This window comes from Marmota marmota, unplaced genomic scaffold (genome assembly GCF_001458135.2).
Source record: "Marmota marmota marmota unplaced genomic scaffold, marMar, whole genome shotgun sequence".
In the NCBI taxonomy this organism is placed as follows: Eukaryota; Metazoa; Chordata; class Mammalia; order Rodentia; family Sciuridae; genus Marmota; species Marmota marmota.
This window is the reverse complement of record NW_026000241.1, coordinates 20,396,163-20,417,521: the sequence shown is the minus strand read 5'-3', so window position 1 is coordinate 20,417,521 and position 21,359 is coordinate 20,396,163. Positions and strand designations below refer to the sequence as shown.

General features: G+C 43.2%; 1 protein-coding gene across 2 annotated transcripts in view; it reads left to right on the top strand.

The window, feature by feature from the left end:
• Gpd1l (glycerol-3-phosphate dehydrogenase 1 like) overlaps positions 1-15,666 on the top strand; it is a 60,229-nt gene extending 44,563 nt beyond the window's left edge. For both annotated transcript variants that reach the window (XM_048795480.1, XM_048795481.1), the window contains exons 5-8: positions 312-424; positions 10,121-10,354; positions 10,594-10,700; positions 12,702-15,666. In XM_048795480.1, coding sequence (XP_048651437.1) covers positions 312-424; positions 10,121-10,354; positions 10,594-10,700; positions 12,702-12,798 — 551 coding nt within the window. In that variant the 3' untranslated portion in view covers positions 12,799-15,666. The remainder of the gene's footprint in view (positions 1-311; positions 425-10,120; positions 10,355-10,593; positions 10,701-12,701) is intronic.
• The last annotated feature ends 5,693 nt before the right edge of the window (positions 15,667-21,359 follow it).

The following is a 21,359-nucleotide window of genomic DNA, read 5'->3' as shown; positions in this document are numbered from 1 at the left end:
CTCACAATCCTCCTGCCTCAGCTTCCTGATCCACTGGGATTACAGACATGCGCCACTGTGCCTGGCTACATACCTAATTTTGAGAAAAACTCTATTCACATTCAATAAATTAAAGTTGTATGTCAAATTGTAAATGATGCTGGGGAATTACGGAATGTCTATTTTCTATTTCTGCTCCTATGCATTTTCTAAATTGTTTTGTGATCAACATGTTACTTTTATAATAACAGTCAAGGTTTTAACCACTATCAGGTATGAAGCTGAAGATTAGAGATTGTTCCTAATTTCTTTTTTCCCTAACTTTTCAATAGGCAGCAAAGTCATGGAGAACGGCCTTCTCTTCAAAGAACTTCTGCAAACCCCCAATTTCCGAATAACTGTGGTTGATGATGCAGATACGGTTGAACTTTGTGGTGCTCTTAAGGTAAATTCGGCCTTGTCATTCGCCCCAAGGAGAGGAGTTATTTGCCCAGGTTTGCATTATGGAATCTCACCCTGAAAAATGGGCTCTGTGTTTTTTGCATTCTTCGGTGAAGAATGGTGAATTGAGCCTTGTTTATAACTTCCTGTTTTGCTGTTCCTGTTCCTCACTTATTCAGGGTTTGCTTTTACTTGTGTATATGGGGAATTGGGATGCTTTGTTGTCTGGGGTTGGTCGCATTCCCCTTTGGCTTTCCTGGGGTCTCACCCAGGAGCAGGTGATTCCATTCATTCCTCTGTTTTGCCTGTTACTTTAAGCAGGAAATGGAACTTGCTCCGCCTGAATTCTGGGCTCTACTGGTTTGGTGGTTTGGCTGGTTGTTCTTTTCCAAGGGGGGGGGGGGGAATAGTCTGCTATTGAGGAGAAGTTTTTTTCTGAGAATAGTTTTATCATTGCCCTTGAGAGAGAAAAGATCCCGGTTAAAGAAACAACCTCAATTGGCCAGTGACTAGGGAGTGTCAGAGACAAAAATTACAACAAATTTAGTGATAGACCCATGGGGTTATGTTTGATTCATGCATTGGGGCAGCCAACAATATTCTACAAAATAGCAAGTGCTCCCACAGAGCCGCAGTGGAACAGTGGGCTTTTGTAAGGTGGACACAGAACAATAGGAAAAAAGCTAGATTGAGCAACAACAGGTTACTTACTTTAGGTTTCTTTTTGTAAGTTTTAAAACAGAGATGGCTTCCTCCTGTTTTCAGTGGGGGAAAAATGGGTCTGTTTTGGGATCTCTCTCCTTCAATTTTCAGTTTGGTGAAGTGGCATTTAGCACATCCCCAGCCATTTTTGATGTGGAACAGGATTTCCATTTTAGTTTGGCCTGGTCTGTGGGGCCTAGTGCAGGAGTTCAGTCCAAAACAATTTTTAAAGTAACAAGAGGTAAAGGAAAAAAGGTCCACACCTGGGCTCCAGACTAGCCCACTACTGCCTTTGAAACCTAGGTCATGATATCTCTCTGTCCTGACCTTAGGAAACAGCCAGGAGGCAGCTAACACTTCAGGTTATACCAAAAGAAAAAGTAAAAAAAAAAAAGAGTTCTCAGTATGAATACCCTATTTGGTTCACTTTTTCTTTTTCTTGCAGTACTGGTAATTGAACCCAGGGGTCACTCTACCACTGAGCTACATCACCAATCCTTCCAGGATTTTTTTCTTTCTTTTTTATTTTTTGGACACATGGGTCTCCCCAGGTGGCTGAGGCTGGCCTCAAACTTGCCATTCTCCTGCTTCAGCCTCCCTGATTGCTGGGATTAGAGGTGTGCACTACCATGCCCAGCTTGCTTCCAAGTCGTCTCTTTCTTTCTAGAATGAATATTGTGTGTGTCTGCATCGTCACAATATACAATGAGCATTTAAAAAATTAAAACCAATTACAGACTTGGGCTCCCAGGCAGCACACTTACACATTTCTAAATGCGTCCATATTTCTAAATGAATGTGTGGGTATTCTTCCCATTATGTGCAGGCCCTGTTACTCATTTAAGATGCTGGCTTCATATGCTTTGTTTATTTTTGTTGCTTGGGATTTTTATGTGTTTTTAATAGTCCCCCATTAAGCTAATGACCACTTGACAGCAGCAGGGGGCATCATGAATGCCTAATTACTCAGCACTGGCCAGAGTTCCAGAGCTGTTTTTGAGTGACTGGATGTTTTTGGTGGTCAGTGGAGAAGCTGTGAAATCCTAATCAGTACAGAGAGTGCTGGATGAAAAGATTCTAGATTGAGGGTTCTGGAAAAGCTTCTGCTAATGGGAGCCCTTGCTGGCCTTGTGTGTGAACTTAGAATGACTTTTCATTTTTCCTGGCAGGAAGCCTGTAAGTGGATTTGTTCTTGTTACCATGACAGAAGGTGATTGATGGGGTGGAGGCAGGCAGAGCTTGAGGGCCACTTACTGGTGTTCCCCCTCGGATACTCTTTGAAAGGAGATTAGCTACCCTCATTCCTATGGTCCTGCATTAAAGTTGGTATTCTTTTTTTAAATGAAAAATAGATCCTCTGGCAGTTATTGCGTCTAACCATTGTATCATACAGGTAAGGAGATCAAGACCAAAGGAGTGAATGACTGGAGAGTGGCAAATATTGGCACAGTTGGAGTCAACATAGGTTTTGGGAACCATAGTCCTGTGTTCTCTGGTTACTATGTACAACTTGACTTTTCTGATTCGTATCTAAGGACTGTAAATAAAATGAAGCCCTCCTCCATCAGAACGTGCCAAAGCAAAATGACGACCATGTGTTGCTCTTATTGTGCAAATAGGAGTTCTCTTGAGTTTTCCTGATGATGAAAGTAGTCATATTCATTCTGTCTCGTACAACAGATAGGTAGAGAGAAGAAAGTTGAAATCCCCCTGCTTCAATCTTCTGAGTAGCTGGAATTACATATGTGTACCAATGGACCCGGCAGTACATAATCATTTTTGCACACAAAACCATGAGGTCATTTAACTTACTGAAAAACAAAAATAGAAACGTTAAAAGCACTCCCTATGTGGATAAAATGAAAAGAAAGTTCAAAGGGGCACAATATCTTTATTTTGTTTATTTATTTTTATGTGGTGCTGAGGATAGAATCCAGGGTCTCACACATGAGAGGCGAGTGCTCTACCGCTGAGCCACAACCCCAGCCCCTGAACATATTCTTTAAAAAAAAAAAAAATTAACTTTATATAAATGGCATCTGTTTTGACAGTGAATATTATCAAAAGACAAAATGACAACAAATTTAGTTATAAGTCTAACTGGCTTTCTTTTGTGATTCATGAATATGGGCAGCCTCCATTCTACAAAATACCATGAGCTTCCAGGCGCAGGCCAGTGGGTTTTATAGGTCAAAATAAATAAACAGATCAACAGGGAGAAACCTGATTGGTTAACATCAGGTCACTTCAGGTTTCTTGTTTTTAAGAGTCAAAGCAGAGGCCAGGTATGATGGCACATGCCTGTAATCCCAATGGCTTGGGAGGCTGAGGCCGGAGGATCACAGGTTCAAAGCCAGCCTCAGCAACTTAGTGAGGCTCTAAGCAACTTAGCGAGATCCTGTCTCAAAATAAAAAAAAAAAAAAATTTTAAAAAGGGCTGGGGATGTGCATGTTCAATGGTTAAATGCCTCTGGGTTCAATCCCTGGTTACCCCCCCCCCCCAAAAAAAAAGTTAAAGCCGAGAAATCTCCTGTTTTCAGGGGGGAAACTTTTTTGTTTCAGTTTGATGAAGTGGCATTTAGCATGAGTGACTCTATTTTGGTTTGCTCTGGTCTTTGGGGACCTAGTGCAGGAGATCAGTCCAAAACCATGGCCTCTCCTGACTATTTTTATGGTAGATTTGTACACAACAGAGCATTTCCATTCACCCCAGACAATATCATGTGTAGTCCCCACTGCCACACTTCCCGCCAGGCACCATTAATCTGCTTTTATACACTATAGTTTTACATTTTCTAGAATTTTTATAAGTGGAGTCATACAGTATTTATTCTTCTATGTCTATCTTCTTTTCGTGGGCTGTAAATTTTAAGAAGTACTAATACAGAGAAGTACAAAACTCATAAGTGTGTAGCCGCTTTATCAGGACGCAGATGAAACTTATAAAAGAGACGCAAAATAATAGTGGCTGAGCAAGGTAGAAGGTTTTCTTTCTTTCTTAATATAAACATCTAGAATTCACATGACCAGCTCTCTCCATAGAATCCTAAGGGACCCAGGCTCTTTCAGCCTCCCTGGCATATGGTCTTTGTCCTCATGTTCTAAAAGGGTGACTCTGTTACTCTGGAAGAAGAGAATAGATTGGGATAAGCCAGCCAACTGTGCCACGGATTCGTGGGTTCCTCCGTGTGGTTCTGACTGTGGTGCATGGAGGTTGCTCCAGGGCACTGGCCGTGACGCACCGTGCTCGGCCTTGTGCCTGGTCTCCAGTCAGGGCCCGTCTAGACCCAGCCAGGCCTTTGTGTGAATGAGCAAAGTCTGCACAGTTCAGCAGGGTGGCTGCTAGCCGTATGTAGAGATTTAGGTTTATATTCAAATTAAGTAATAATTTTTCCATAGAAAGCAATTTATTTGTTGCTTTTAGAACAAATGAAGATGCTGTCATAGCTTTATTTATTTATTTATTTTTTATTTTTTTGGTGAAGAAAGTGCTTTTGGCAAGGCATATGGATACATACCTATATTCCCAGCTAACTGAGGAAACTGAGGCTGGAGACCAACCTGGGGAACTTAGCAAGACCCTGTTGCAAAATAAAATTTTAACAAATGATTAAGATGCACTTGCCTAGTGGTAAATAGTGGTGGAGTGTTTACCTAGCAAGGCCCTGGGTTTGATCCCTAGCACTGCAAAAAAAAGTTTTAGAACTTTTCTAAAATATTATTTTGTCAGCTGAGGAAGTAAGCATTCAGTATAGAAAACTACCCAGAGGCGAGTTCCTGAGCTGGATGACAGGGGTCACAGCTGTGTGGTCAGCTGTCCCTCTGGCCCGGGTACTGCCTTGCAGCAGGGCTTTTGCTGGTGGCTGACATGCTGTCAAGTGTGCCTTCCTTGCCGTAGAATTCCCTGTCTAGCACCTACTCTGGACTCCTTTTCACCACCCCCTGCCTGGCAGTCCTGTCCGGGACCTTCTCATTAGTGACCCTGGACTCCTGGCCTCACCTCCATCCTCCTCTGGCCTCCATCTCCATTCAGCTCCTCGGGCAGAAAGGGTGAAGGCCAGAAACAGGCAGCGGTAGAACTTCTGCTTTGGCGCTGTGGGGTGGTCCAGCACCACGTTACAGGTGAAGTCATTCTGCGTGACCTGGGTTGTCATCAGCTACAACTCCTCTGAATTCTCAGGGTACAGTGGCAAGACAGCTTGATGGAGCTCCAGGTGCAGGTGCTTGGCAGGGATTTGAACTTCCTGTCCGCATTACAGAGCTGTTCATAGCAGAGTGTGCATATGAGCAACACAGGACCTGTTCTGAGGCCCATGTCTCCCAAACATAGGTCTCATCCACATCACTCCGTGCCCCACCGAGCATGGAAGGCCTGATGTTGATAGCCAATCCCACAGCGTTCCTTCTCTGGGAGGTGATCTCTACTCAGCCCAGGAGCTGCAGCTAATGAGGTGCCCTGGAACTTCTCCAGCCACCTTAGCCTGGGCACAAGTCCTCTGTGAGTTGCAACTATATCTCTGGCCTTCCTTCTTGTGGGGGTGCACTGCACTCAGAACTCCAACAGCGGCTCACCGTCCTCATTCCTCCACTTAAAAGTTTTCAAACTTAAAAATTCAGTTTGTGTCACAGTAGCCACATGGCAAAGGCTCAGTGGCCCCATGTGGCTAGTGGTGACTGTATTGGGTAGAGCAGATATAAAACGTGATGTCATTGCTGAAACGTCTCTTGGACACTGCTGCTCTAGCTAAGGCAGCTTCATCTCAGGGTGCTTGCCTTGGCCCTGGCTAAGCATGGGGCTGACCTTGGCCTTCCTTGACACCTTGGCCTGGCTGACTTATACAGGGCCCAACCTGCAAGCAGCTTTCTGTGTTTAGTAAGCCCACACTCTGCCCGCGGGTTCCTCTGAGGTCAGGTGCTTCAGGAGCTAGCCTTAGGAAGAATCAGATGGATTGTTGGACTTACAGAAAATAGTGGATACTGATCCGGCTTTCCGTGGGGTGATTCTTCTTAGGTGGGAGAGTGTCTGCAAAGCTGCAGGCATCTGACCAGCTCTCTGGTTTTCCATTCTTTTTGTGGGACGATGGCCATGGAAGAGGCCCAGGGCCTGTCCAACCTACCCCAATTCAGAATTGCAAAAACCGTACTTCAAGGTGAATGATTGCCCGAGTTCTACCATAACCCAGGAAACCGAGACGGGCTTAATCACGTCGGTCTTCTGAAAGTCCTGGTATTTTTAGCTGCAGATAGTTTAAAGCAGATTTAAATGCACAGTGGGTAATGATAACTTTCACAGCTGAGCGATCTCGGAGGACATCTGCTCGCATGCTATTCAAACACAGGATCTCACTGGTTCAGTGTGTTTATTTTTCTTGTGATAAGTGGTGGCGGGAGAGGGCAAAGATTTCAAGAGGCCTCGTAAAGCAATTAAAGTGGGTGGGAGCCCAGGTCCCCTGCTTCCCTTGATGGGAAGGTTAGTTATCTAGTGGAATCTTCTAGATGGTCCAGACCCATGTGCCCTGTGGTGAAGGGGTCACAGAGGGGCTGCAGGCCCCCAGGTCCCCTCATCTGCTTGTTCTCCTAGTGCAGTTGGGCTGGTTGGTCTCAGCCTCTGCCCATACAGTGCTGCTTGGAAAGAGCTCTCCCAGTGACGGAGACTCCTGCCAAGTCTTTTCGGTTGAGTGGGCCAGCTCTTCCTGTTAGAAAGTTCTTACCTGAACTCCTAGGTGGCCTCTCTGTTCCCTTTACTCACTGCCCCCTGGGCAGGGCGTCTCCTGTGTCTCCTCCTGATAGCTGTTTGCCATGGGCCTCAGTTGCTTCAGCTCTCACTGAGCATGATAATAGGACCTGTCTTGCAGGACTGTTAGATTTAGAGGGGTTCATGATATGGGAAGCTCTAAAAAGTCAGTAAGGTTAGCAGTTGCCATTCTTTCTGTTTTTCCTGGTAAGTCTTTTCTCCTGAGCTGTCCTGAGCTGTCCTGAGCAGGGTGCGGGGGCAACTCCCCCTAGACACGGAAGTGCAGAGGGGGAGGAAGGTCTCTCTGACCCTGGGAGGAGGGAGTGTCCCATGCTGTGGAAGCAGTGAGTCACAAGGGACAGAGTGGGCCTGTGAACCAGGTCCCTGGAGCGTGCTCTGACTCCTTCTCTCGCCAGGGAGGTATTCTTGGCAAGCTAGGGAGCCTCTCTGAGCCTGGGTTGTGCCAGACAGGAAATGGGAGGATAGGTACACACTTCAGAGTCATCAGGGAATTTAAGATGAGACTGCAGGCAAAGAGCCTGGTGCAACTCACTGTAGGCACTCCATAAATAATTCCCCTGCCCTCCTGTCTGCAGGAGCCCTGGGTTAGATGAAGTCTCTCCTACCTTCCATTCAGCCCATCGATGTTTCCTAGGGTGGGTTTGTCAGGTATCCGTGACAGAATGGGTTCCAGTGATTGGGATGTGGTGCAGGAAGCATCTAAGAATAGTTTCTGTGGTCTAACCACTAGGCTAACTACCCCTATCCTAAGCCTCAGCCCATTGCCTTGATAACTTTAATAAAGCCATTGGGCCTGCCTATCCACACTGGCCTTGGAGCTTCTGCTGTGAGTGCCCCTGCCTGTCCTGGTGTCACCTCATTGCTCCAGTGTTCTCCCACTGCCTGCAGCCCCAGGGTAAGGCTACCAGTGCTTCAGTTCTCCCCATTTTTCACCTCATCACTCAGAATCAATGGGTCACGTGTTTTAAGAAAATGTTATTTTTACCAGGTCCAGTGGCACACACCTGTAATCCCAGTAATTTCAGAGGCTGAGGCAAAAGCATTGCAAGTTCGAGGCCAGCCTCAGCAACTTATCAAGGTCCCAAGGAACTTAGCAAGACCCTATCCCAAAATAAAAAGGGCCAGGGATGTAGTTCACGGGTAAAGCACCTCCTGGGTTCAATCCCCAAATTAAAAAAAAAAAAAAAAGTATTCTTTTGTTAATAAAATATAGGTTCTTTGAAGGAAAAAAAAGCACACATTTTTATTTATTTCCCTTTAGTTAGCAACTTACTTCGTAGTTTTTGTTTTCGGTTAATTTGTTTTGTCTGCAGTACTGGGTGCCTGCATGCTGGGTAACTGCCCTACCACTGAGCTATATCCCCAACCCTCTTCATTTTGAGATAGGGTCTCTCGATAAATTGCTGCGGCTGACCTCAAACTTACAGTTCTCTTGCTTTAGCCTCCTGAGTAGCAACGATTGCAGACAGCACCACTGAACGCCCAGCTTGCCTTATGTTTTAAGATCTTCTAAGGCACAAATACCTAAATAATCATGAGGAATTACTGAGAAACACGAGTGCAGTTAGATTGAGTCAAAAATACTTGTCTGTTCCTGGCAAGGAAAAAGGAAGTAGGAAAGTGGACAGGGCCGGGAGCCAGGGAGCGATACTTTGCACATGTGGTATTTTTCCTGTGTTGTCAAGGGTTGGCAAACATTTTCCATAAGGGCCAGATAGAAGATGTCTAAGCGTTGCGGACCTTGGACTCTGGGGCTCTGTCGTGACTTCGCATGTGCTCTGGCAACACAAACAACCACAGGCAGTGTGTGGATGAGGGGGTGTGACTGTGTTCCCTGGGGATCAGTGTTTGCAAACACTCAATGGCAGAGTGCTTGCCTTGCATATGTGAGGCACCGGGTTGGATCCTCAGCACCACATAAAAATAAAATAAAGGTATTATGTCCATCTACAACTAAAAAAAAAAAAATTGAAAAACTTAAAACAAAAAAACAAAACAAAACAACAACAACAAAAAACTAGCAGTTGGCTCTTAGGTTGCCAACCCCCAAACCAGATTATCAACTTTGGAAGAGGAGGGCTCATGTCTGATTTGCCTTGTGTCTGTCAGGCATGCAGAGAGTGAATGTTACATGAGCCTTTGTTTAGAGATTATTAAATGAAACAAAACACCGAAACTCCAGTTGCACTTATGTGGACCTGGTCAATTTCCATGCCATACCAAGAGAATTGCCTGTGTGTAGCCACCAAGGGATGCATACCACAGTGTGTGTCCCTAGTGGCAACACTTGTAATGGCCCCAAGCTGCAACTTACTCCAGTGCCCACTGACAGAAGAAAGAATAAATTACAGTACTCTCAAACAATGGAATGCGATGCAACAATTTAAATAAGTTTGCTATGTGTAAAAATATGAATGAATTTCACAACTGTGGTATGGAATTGAGACAATGAATCCAGATGTACAAGACTGGATTCTACATGATTCCATTCATAGAATAGTTTTAAACTCATTTATTTTTTTATTGGTACCAGGGGTGCTTACCACTGAGCCACTGAGCCACATCCCAGCACTTTTTAAAACATTTTGAGACCGAGTCTGGATAAGTTGCTTAGGGCCTTGCTAAGTTGCTAAGGCTGGCTCTGAACTTGGGCACCTCCTGCCTCAGCCGCCCCAGCCACTGGGGTTACAGGTGTTCACTACTATACCCAGCTCATACAATAGTTAAAGACAGGTAACAGGAGTCAATGCTGTGAGAGGTGAGAGTGGTCACCTTTGGAGGAGAGCTGGCAGAGGGCTCTCTCTATGGCTCAGGTTGCACTGATTCTGGATCAGGGTCTGGCTACATGGTGTGTTCAGTTTGTGAAAATTCATCAAATTATACACATAGGATTTGTACACTTTTCTGTGTGTGATAATTGGGCAAAGCATTCAGTTTTAATGAAAAGAACTCAAAAGGCCAAGTAGTTTGTCAAACAGACTTTAAGCACAGACTGCTCTCAGGCATTCTGATTTCTGCCTGATGGATACTACTGCACTGCTACTACGTCCCCACCTGTGGGCTCCTTGTCCTATAAGGGAGATATAAAAGCTGCTGTTCCTCCTTCACCCTCCCCTCACCCTTTGTGCAGGAGAAGCAGGGCTGAGCATTTTGAGGTGGATCCAGGGTCTCCACTGTCCCCCTCTGCAGCCTCATCCGCAGGGATGCTCTAACAGCAGCCTGGCTTTGTTGTGTCCTTTGCAGAACATTGTGGCCGTGGGAGCTGGGTTCTGCGATGGCCTCCGCTGTGGAGACAACACCAAAGCCGCCGTCATCCGCCTCGGCCTCATGGAAATGATCGCTTTCGCCAGGATCTTCTGCAAGGGCCAGGTGTCCACAGCCACCTTCCTGGAGAGCTGTGGGGTGGCTGACCTGATAACCACCTGCTACGGAGGGCGGAACCGCAGGGTGGCAGAGGCATTCGCCAGAACCGGGAAGGTAGCCCCTCCCTGCCCTCCCACTCCCACTGGTCCCCCGAACCACCCTACAGAAAGCAGTGACAGCACCTGCTGCATTCTGTGTGCCCTGGCCGCTGTCACTTGACACCTGTGGCCAAGAGAGTCTCTCTGGGCTTACAGCAGGGGATGATAACTCTCCTCCCCACTCTCCTCTTGAAATCAATTGCTCTCTAGTCTTTGCCATAGTTTTTTTTTTTTTTCTAATCCTTTGCTTTTAAGACCATTGAAGAATTGGAGAAGGAGATGCTGAATGGGCAGAAGCTCCAAGGACCTCAGACTTCTGCTGAAGTATACCGCATCCTCAAACAGAAGGGACTCATGGATAAGTAAGTCTCCCATGGTCTGTGACACTAGCTCTCATGACAGCCATCCCCTGGCAGATGAGTCCATTTGACAAGTGAACCCAGGACTGTACTGGATTAGTTAGTCCTTTGTGTGGGGGCAGGAAACACCTACCTGCCCCCAAAATAAGTGTTTGCACAAAACCAACTCAACTTCCACGAGACCTCAATTCTATAAGGTGCAGGACAGAGTAGGAAGGTTTAGATTCTGGTTTGTCCTGCAGGGTGATCAGAAAGAACTGCCTGCCGTAAGTTTTAAATTTTTCAACAATGATTACTTGTTTTAAAAAATAAAAAGATAGTTGGTTGTAGTGGTGCATGCCTGTAATCCCAGCAGCTCAGGAATTGAACTCACAATCCTCCTGAGGCCGGAGGATTGTGAGTTCAAAGCCAGCCTCAGCAACTTAGGGAGGCCCTAAGCAACTCAGTAAGACCCTGTCTCTAACTAAAATGTGAAAAAGGGCTGGAGATTGCTCAGTGGTTAAGCCATTTGTACTGGGTTCAATCCCCAGTACAAAATAAAAAAAAACAAAACAAAACTATATATATAGATACAGATCAATATAATCATGGGATATAGATAGACAAAGATAGATATAGTCATATGAATAAAATATCAAAGAATTCAGAAAAGAGGGAAGGACAAGTTGTCCCAGCATTGTGCCACTAGAAAGGACCCATGTGAAAGTGCATGCACAGCCTTGCAGTGTCCTTGTCTTGTGACTGGTTGCCTGCTTCCCTCCTCCCCTCCCCTTCCAGCCAGACCTGTGTTAAGGTTGGGCTAGGGTCAGCTGATTGGCCACCTGACTGAGGGAGGAAGTCCTGTAGCACATAAGCTGTCCAGCCTCCCCAGGACCACTGCCTGGCCCCACTGGCCATATAGCCCTTCATCTCGCTGAGTTACTGTGCTTCCCTGTAATTATGGTACCAACTACAACACTTTATTCATCAGGTAACTCACCTGATTCTTACAATAGGCCTATGTCTCCAGCTCCATTTTACAGATGAGCAAACTGATTCAGGGTTTGTGAAACTTGCCCAGAGTCCATAGGCTATAGAGTCAGATTTGACAAAGTTTACCTGACTCCAAAAAATAGCATAGGCTTCCATACCTTCCAAAACCTACAGTAATGACTCTCATAAGGACATGTGATACCTCAGTACTGTTTGCTCTTCTTAAATTAAATATTGTCATTATAGGATTCTAGCCAGGTAATTTTCAGAATGGCCTTTAAAACTCTATTGATTCTGTCAAGCTCACTTGAGGCTGAGAGTGTGTGTGCGCGCGCGCATGCGCATGCACACCCTGAGATGATGTTACCTTTTCTTAAGTAAATAGAACCAGTTTTTCCACAGGATTATTAGGTTGCTCCTTTATGCCCTCATCCATTTCACACTTTCACTTATATGTGTTCACATCTTGGAGGAAACAGCAAAATAAATCAAGCTTCCAGCATGAGATCAGGGCTTTGCTAATTGTGGGTCCTCACTTGGATTCTTGCAGGAGTGTTCCAGGCCTGATTTATTTATGGTGATGTGTGGGCAGCCTCGTTGTCATCTTGAGATGATCCTTTGGGGAGAAGGGAGAACAATATCTCCTTGCAATTTAAAGTTTATTCTCCAATCTTTTAAAACAGTGACAGGAACTTGGACTCACTCCAGATGTGGGCCAAGATCCTGAGCTACAACTCTTTTCTGTAAATGACCACCATTTACCCCAGGAGGATAACCACGTGAGTTGCGTATCAACAGTACAACCCAGCTTGTTAGGCAGAGAAAAGTCTCATGGTCCTGAGATCTTGTAGCTGCAGTGCTAGGGCTCTGCATTCTTGAGACCAAAGAATAAAGCAATGTGGAAAGTGAGGACTGTGTTTTCCAGAATGGCATATCAATCTGCAGGCTAGTAAGCAGGACAGAAAAACAAATTTATTCTAGGAGGTAAACCAGATGGCCTAAGCTTGCCTTTCCACATTTCCTCTTGCTCAGGTTTCCATTGTTTACTGCTGTGTATCAGATCTGCTACGAAGGCCGACCTGTCTCAGAGATGCTGTCCTGTCTCCAGAGCCATCCAGAGCACATCTAACGGGAATCACATAACGGGCTGGGGAAAGTCCTGCCTCTCCTATCAGTCTTTTGGGTTCATGTGGAAACCAACACTTGGCAACAAGAGATTTGCCCAATCGTGCTCCCAACACGGACATGTATGAATTGTTACAGGTTCGTTTTTTAATTACGAGAGGCAGTTCGTTGGCTCAACTGTACAGGGCAACAACTAAACACACATGTGGGCATGTGTGTTCACTTCTCATTGTGTGGGTGTTTCTACTAATCAATATTATACATCCTTTTTAAAGATCACATTTGAAATTTCCCCACTGTGGTACTCTATAAGATTGGGACTATCTCAGCTAAATTTTTTAGGTGTACTTCATATGTATTTGAGTGGATGAATTATTTTTTTTCTCCTTCTTTTGATGATAAATTTAACCAACATTAAAATGGTTGGTAGGATGAGGAAGGGAATGTGTTCAAAGATCACCGTATTTAACATTTAAACACTATCTCAAACCAGCATAATTAACTTACTTTGATTGTGGGTTGGTTTTTTTTTGTTTGTTTGTTTTTTACAATTAGATAACTTTCAATTAGATAATCCACTTATATACTTCCCCTCAAGTCCCCCAGATCCTCTGAGAGGGTGCTGCTATTATTCCTCTTGAAAGATGCAGTTGCTATACCTGGTCATCTGGGTGTGTGGGAACAGAGCCAGGAATGGAGTGTGCACTCTCTACCTGCCAACATGTGGGACCTTTTAAGATACTACTAGGCTTTTCTGGCCTCCGGCTACTTGGTTGTGGCAAGTGTCCCATGCAACCTTTCCTGAGGTCACAGGAGGACATCCTGACACTGAGATGTGTGGGGGTCAGGGTCTTGATGATTGCCACACCAGGTGTGGTCCACGGTCGGGTAGGATCTGCTTCACTCTTTGGAATCCAGTTTCCCAGGCCCTGCCCTGGACCCCCGAGTGCTGTCTCTGCTTCAGTACACCTTCCGTGTGTTTCTGATGCTCACTCTAATTTGAGAACCACTACTTTCAAAAATCTACTTCATCCTGGCCTGTCACACATTGTGTTCCACAGGAAGCAAGCATCCTGGACTCCAGGGGTTGTTCCAGGAGTACAGGAGACCTGGGGGAAGCTGCACACGTCCATCCCTCTTGAAGGTGTAGAATGTATGTTAGTGTCAGGGGAAGCTCTTTGCTTACCCCGGCGAGTCCCAAACACGGTGGGCTTAGGGAGATGTTTTAGCAAAGGAAACTAGCCAAAGTTTCCAGGGAACACTGTTGTAGGCTGAGGTGACTTTAGGACAGCTCGAGTGGATCCTTTGCTCTCTGCAAGCAATGAGCATGAATAGCTACCTGTGGAATTGTGAGTTCTGAACTTTTGCAGTTCAGGTCAGCCATGAATCTTTTATGGAGCTTTAAGGTGACACTGTCGAGTGCAACCAAGTCTACTTGTCAGCCTCGCTGAAACGCACATTATGTGGGATAAGTGCTTTTAATTTTAGAATTAGAATGGAATGACTGTACCCCTCAAAATGAGATTGGTTTCGGAATACCATTCCACAGTTACCTTATATAGCATTCCATAAGTATTAAAAGAACCTATGAATGTCATTTATATATTCATGAATTTTTAGTTATTTTGTGAGATTTTTTTTTTTGCCCCACCCCACCCAACCCCAACCCTAGTTTGAGGGGTAATTTTTCCCTTCTTTCTTTTGTTCTTCTATAACTGAAATGATTGTAGAATTGATTTCCGTGGGAATTCTAAAAGCTATCTAAAACATTTCTGGGGCCTTTTTCAGCCTCATACACAGAAGTACATGGAAGCGCACACAGTGCTACAGGTTTCAGCAGTTTTAATGCCGCTGTTAAATCAATTTTGGGGTCTCCTGATAAATCTTTTTTAAAGTTTGTACATAGGTAACAAAGAGTTACTTTTTAAGATATAAAAAGGGCTGTAAGCTAATTGTGGTGTCTACTAAGTAGGATCATGTGCTGGGAAGATTTGGGATTTTGTGTTTTCCCATCTGCGTTCAGACTCCTGGGTTTTGAACCTGAATGTTTTTTCTTTCCAAATCCCCTCTTACTGGAGCTGGGCATTATGGCACATGCCTATCATCCCTGCGGCTTGGGAGGCTGAGGCAGGAGGATCATGAGTTCAAAGCCAGCCTCAGCACTTAGCAAGGCCCTAAGCAACTTAGCAAGACCCTATCTCTAAATAAAATGTATAAAAAGGGCTGGGGATGTGGTTCAGTGGTTAAGTGCCTCTGGATATACTCCCTGGTACCAAAAAAAAAAAAAAAAAAATCCCTTCTTACCGCTCTGAATTCTGCTGACCATACCTCTCGAACATACTTATGATAATCTGCACATTATGGGAAAAGGTAAATTTTATATAAGTTTATGCTCTGCTACTTATAGATATTTATTACTCTACGAGTCATCTATTTTTGTAACCACCTGTGGTCCGTCCTTTATTTTAACTCACACTTCTTACCAATGATGGTGATAGGGAGGGAGACACCGAGATTAGGAAAGTTCATTTGTACTATTTCAGCCAATCTGTGAATGTAAAAACTACCCTGTGGCCTTGCTGTGGTCCACCCCGCCTGGTGTGGAACAGATGCCTGTCTTGACCCCCACCCTCGGGATGGAGTGGAGCTCACTCTCTGGTTCTTTCCTCTCACCCTTACCTGCAGCACAGCCCTGTGGGGTCGGCCTGCGGGGGGTGTTCTGGGGAGGTGCCAATTGTGCAAAGGGAACTTGAGTTTTTCCACTGGTTTTGATCTGCTGCCCATTTACTTACACGTGGACTGTATTTGTTTACAGACGGTAGGTGGATGTATGATTTAAAGCTTGGTTTAATAAACATTTAACCCCTCCAAACTTGTGTTATGGATTCTGTTATTCTTTTTTGTCATCAGAGTTCATAGATTTATGTAGGTCAGCTTTTTGCTAAAATCAGAATTTTGCTGCATTATCAATATTCAGGGTACTTTGAAGAAAGGCCTCATCTCTGATCTCAGCTTTCATTGCTTGCTGATTTTTGCTTGTTTGTTTGTTTGTTTGTTTGTTTGAAGCAGTGTCTCAGTATGTTGCCTACACTTGCCTCAAATTTGTGGGCTCAAGTTCTTCTCTTGCCTCAGTATCCCAGGTAGCTGGGTTTACAGGCTTGCTGATGTTTTTACATATTTACAGTTCTGGGCAGAGACCTTTTAGTTCTGGTTACACAGCGAATGGATGAACTTGAAATTCTATCCTCTCCACCCCAAATACCTAGAAAAACTAGGAAGATGTAACAAGTATCTTTTTTTTTTTTTTTTGCAGGGGAGGTACTGGGGATTGAACTCAGGGGCACTCAACCACTGAGCCACATCCCCAGCCCTATTTTGTATTTTATTTAGAGACAGGGTCTCACTGAGTAGTTTGGTGTCTCACTGTTGCTAAGGTTGCCTTTGAACTCACCATCCTCCTGCCTCAGCCTCCTGAGCAGCTGAGATTGCAAGCATGCCCCACCGCACCTGGCACAAGAATCCTTTTATACACAGGGCAAATCTCACAAAAATGTGAGGGAAGTTCAGGAGCCTGAAGCAAACAAGGGCTAATAGAGTCCTGAGGCCTGAGTTGCAGATAGATCTTCTGCTGACAATGGAGCCCTCCAAAGGCCACGCTGCCAGCGGAGAAACGGACTAAGAAAACCCAGGTCTAGGCACAAAGAAGCTGAGCTTCAGGAGGAGAAAAATATTTCTGCTGAAGAATTTTAATCAGGGATACAGCACAACAATCATGATTGGGGTTTGAATTTTTAAAACTAGGAAACCATAAGCAAAAAATTGCATAGAAATTAGAACTTGAGGGGCTGGGGTTGTGGCTCAATGGTAGAGCACTCGTCTCGCACGCACGGGACCCTCGGTTCAATCCTTGGGACCACATAAAAAATAAGTGAGTGAAATAAAGGTGTTATGTCCAACTACAACTATAAAATAAATATTAAGGAAAAAAAATAAATTAGAACTTGAGTCATAATCCCAGTAGGTACCTGGCAAAAGCAAGCATAGACCACTGCAGAAATCCACTCCCCATCCAGGCTGCCTGGGCTTCCCATAAATATAGTCCCCAATAAATTATGAAATAATGACACAGTAATTCTTTGTGAGTGAAAGTCAACGTATTTTCTAAAACAAAAGACTTTAGACTCCTAGGGTTTCAGATAATTCAATAACATGATAGATGCTTTGGAAGGTATTTTTTAAACTAAAGACATAAAGATTTAAAAATATTAAGGAAGAAATCAATATTGTTAAAATGTCCCTGCTACTGAAAATGATCTGCAGATTCAATGTAATCCCTATCAAAATACCAATGACATTATTGACAAAACTAGAAACACAGTCCTAAGATTCATATAGAGCCAGATACCATGGTGCTCATCTGTAATCTCAGTGACAGAATGAAGAGACAACCTATAGAAAAGAGAAGTATTTTCAAACTATACAAAGGATTGCTATCCAGAAGATGTAAGCAACTCAGAAAACTTGATAGCAAAGAAACATAACCCAATTGAAAAATGGGCAGTACATCTAAATAGACCTTTCTTTAATGGAAACATACAGATGGCCAACAGGTATGAAAAACGGTTCAACATCACTAATCACAGGAAACATGCAAATCAAACCCTGAGATATCACCTCACTCCAGTAAGAATGGCTGTTATCTAAAAGATAACAAGTGCTGGGGAGGAGGTAGAGAAAATGGAAGCCTTCCATGGTGTTGGGAATGTGAATTAGTTCAGCTATTACGGAAAACAATATGGAGGTTTCTGAAAAATGTAAAATGAATCTACTATAGAGCAATCATCATATAGTTAACTTTTGTGTTTTGAGTTAACTTTTGTGATCAAAACAAGCACAACTTAAAGGAGGAAAAGTTTATTTGGGAATCATGGTTTCAGAAGTCTTAGCCTGTAGATGGCCAACTCCACTGTTTTGGGCTCAAAGTGAGGCAGGACATCAGTGAGGAAGGGTTGAGTTTCAGAAAGCCACTTAGCTCTTGGTGGAGTTAGGAAGCTAAAGTGGGAGTGGGGGCACTGGAAATCCTCCAGCCACACCTCACCTGGCTACAGTTGCCACCCCATCAGTCCATTCAGACTAGGATGCACTGATTAGGTTGCAGCTTCTCACAATCCAATTCCTTTCCCTCTGCATACTCGTGCATTAACAATAGTGTTTTGGGGACACTTCACATCCAAACTATGACACCATTCCCAAACCCAGTATATGGAAGAGATATCTTCTGCACTCTTGTGGGTTTTTGTTTGTTTGTGGTACTGGGGATTTAACCCAGGGCCCTGTGCATGCCAGGAAAGCACACTGAGCTATATCCCCAGGTCTGTACTCTCGTGCTGATTGCAGCACTATTCACAATAGTCAAGAAATGGAAACAACCTACGTGTCCATCATCTGATAGATGGATAAAGAAAATGTACCACACACACACACAGTGAAGTACTATTTGGCTGCAAAACAGAATGAAATCCTGTAATTTTTAATAACATGGGTACAACTGGAGGTCATTATGTTAAAGTGAAATAAGGCAAAGAAAAACAAATACCATATGACCTCATTTGTATGTAGAATCTAAAAAAGTGGATCTTATACATATAGACTAGAATGGTAACTAGTAGATGCTGGGGACAGTGGAGGCAGTTGGAGAGAGGTGGATTTGCAGGTATTAAATTATAGGGGAAAGAAGTTCCTGTGTCATATTACACAGCAGGGTGACTAAAGATGATAATGTACCGTATGTTTTTTGAAAGCTTGAAGAAAGGGTTTTGAATGTTTTCACATAAATGATTTCACCATAAATGATCAATGTTTGAGGAAACAGCTATTTCTACTCTTATATACATTATACAGTGTATACATCACATGACACCTCATTAATATGTATAGTTTTTACTTATTGGTTAAAATGAGATTTTAAAATAAAGAGTTTTAATATAAATGCACATGTACATACAGCAAAATACCGTGGAGGGGGAAACCTAACCAGGCAGATTTGGAAAAGAACCAACTAGAACATGTAGGAATTAAATAATAAGTTGGATTTTAAAAAATCGCTGAGTAAATAAATTTAAAACAGGTCTGTCTGATGGAGGTAGAGATGGAATTAGCAAACTGACAAGTGGATATGAAGTAATAAATAAAGTAGCAAAGAAAATATTTGAGAATTTAAGAGGTAAGTAGAGGATTGGATAATAAGACTACAGAAAAGAGAAAAGGGAGAGGCAGTTTAAAAATAAAAAGAACAACAACTAAACAGGCCCAGCATACAGTGGTGTACACCTGTAATCCCAGCAGCTCTGGAGGCTGAGGCAGAAGAATCACAAGTTCAAAGCCAGCCTCAGCAACTTAGTGAGGCCCTCAGTGACTCAGCAAGACTCTGTCTCAAAGTTAAAAATAAAAAGAGCTGAGGATGTGGCCCAATGGTTAAAGTGCCCCTTGGGTTCAATCTCTGGTATCAACATAAATTTAAAAAACAGGCTAAAATTGTCCAGAATTAACTGTATACATTCAGTTTTATATTATTTTCTCTGATATATTTCTGCTAATCTTATCACCCAATCTTTATAGCTTTGTGATTGCATATCAACCAAATTGATGGCGAACTTTTCATTTGGGGGAAATAAATCCTATGAGGAATCTATAAGCATAACATCCTATTAATCTGAAGTTGTGATTGATTGGACCATGATGGAACATAGTCAGAGGTGAATGTGTTACCTGTGGTGGGGTTAGAGGGCAGCAGGTGCGGTGCTCAAGCTCTTGGTTAACCTTCAATACCCATGCTATTAAACCTAGTTAGCTAACTCTTCTTTGGAGCTCACTTTGCTTTTAAGTGGGAGTCTCTGTGCACTCTGGCTGGTGGCATCACTGTGAAGGTCGGTGAAGAGCAGGAGATCTTAAAATATCTAAGGAGAAAAATCATCATCAAAGTAATGGCAGCATGTGGCAGGAGCAAGGTGGTGTGTTCACTAAATTATTTTACATCTTGTAGTGACATACTAAACTGCATTTCCCAGCTTCCCCAGCAGCACTCAGTGATACCATGGTGGCACCATGTGATTGAGTTCTAGCCACAGGCATAGGAAGGAAAAAACTCCCACTTCCAGATGTGATGTTCTGCTTCATTCCTGATGTTCTCTTTTCCTGGATACTTGTTGGATGGATATCAACTTCCAGGATGATCTAGAAGCCATATGTTGAAAATGCTATAATCTCTTTCAGCCAAGTTTTCTAGAAGATAGTGTAGAGAAAAACCCCTCATTTTTGGTCCACAATGGACCGTGATAGATACAAAAAAGGAATCGTTCTATTATATCGCTGAGACTTAGGGGTTGTTTGTTATAGCAGCTAATATAACTTACCCTAATGTATTGCTAAAAAAGATGTTTAAAGAATCAAGAAAAGAAATGGACTTTGCAGAAACAGCAAGAGATTTGGGAGAATTTTATCCCTTGGTTACCATAATGTGTCTGCTTTGCAACCTTTGTTTGGACATGGGACTGTGTCGGAAAATGAGTGAGCCTGTGGGTGTGTCTCTCCTCTCTAGGACCAGCTAAGTCCAACTGGCTAAATCCAGACTTTGTGTGGTTGTATCCTTCCTCTGTCATGTACACAGGTCCAGGATTTATAAGACTTGCTTACTTAACACTAGAGAAGCACCCCCACCCGCCCTGCCACACATGATGATGCTTAGAAACATCACTAGATCTTAGATAAGATCACCCACTGGCTGCCATATCGGAAAATCACGACTGGCTAAAAATAAAAAAGGAGTGGCTCTTCAGCTCACCCTCAAAAATTAAGGAATTTAACTTCTCTGAATTTTACACATTGTGAGTGAAACAGAGGCACTGGAAAAAGTACTTTGTCATTGAACTTAATGTACCCTATAATTTGTCAAATTGGTGTTATTTGACTTGTTGCAAATGGAAATGCTTTTATGCTATGATAGGAATGTTATTTGCAGTTCTTTTCTGTTACTGTGCATATTTATTTTTAAATAACTTTTGAATAGGAAACAGTCACTTAATTAAAAAATAAAGACCCTTTTCCAAATAGCCATTATTCGTTTTTAACTTGCTCTTCTAGAATTCTGTTTTACAGATACAAGCAAATCCACTTTTTATCCCCTCCCCATTTCTTGATACAAAATAGATTATCACATGCCTTATTCCACATCTTGCTTTTTCTCACTTGACAATCTTTCATATTAATTGCTTGTTTTTAACAACTGTGTATTTATTTTAGCTTTTTATTTTGAAATATTTCTGAATTCATAGTTTCAAAGGCAGTACAGAGAGGTCCCCTGTACCCTTCACCTGGTTTTCCCTAAAACATCAACATCTGGTTTTTTTAAGTGTACATTCAAAATAACAGTGGCAAAAAACTTTTCACACAATTCTAAATACTTTGCATATGTGAACTTATTGATCCTCAAAATATAACATCTATATGCAGATAGGGAAACTAAGGCACAAAGTTGTTAAATAACTTGTTCAAATGACAGAGATAGAT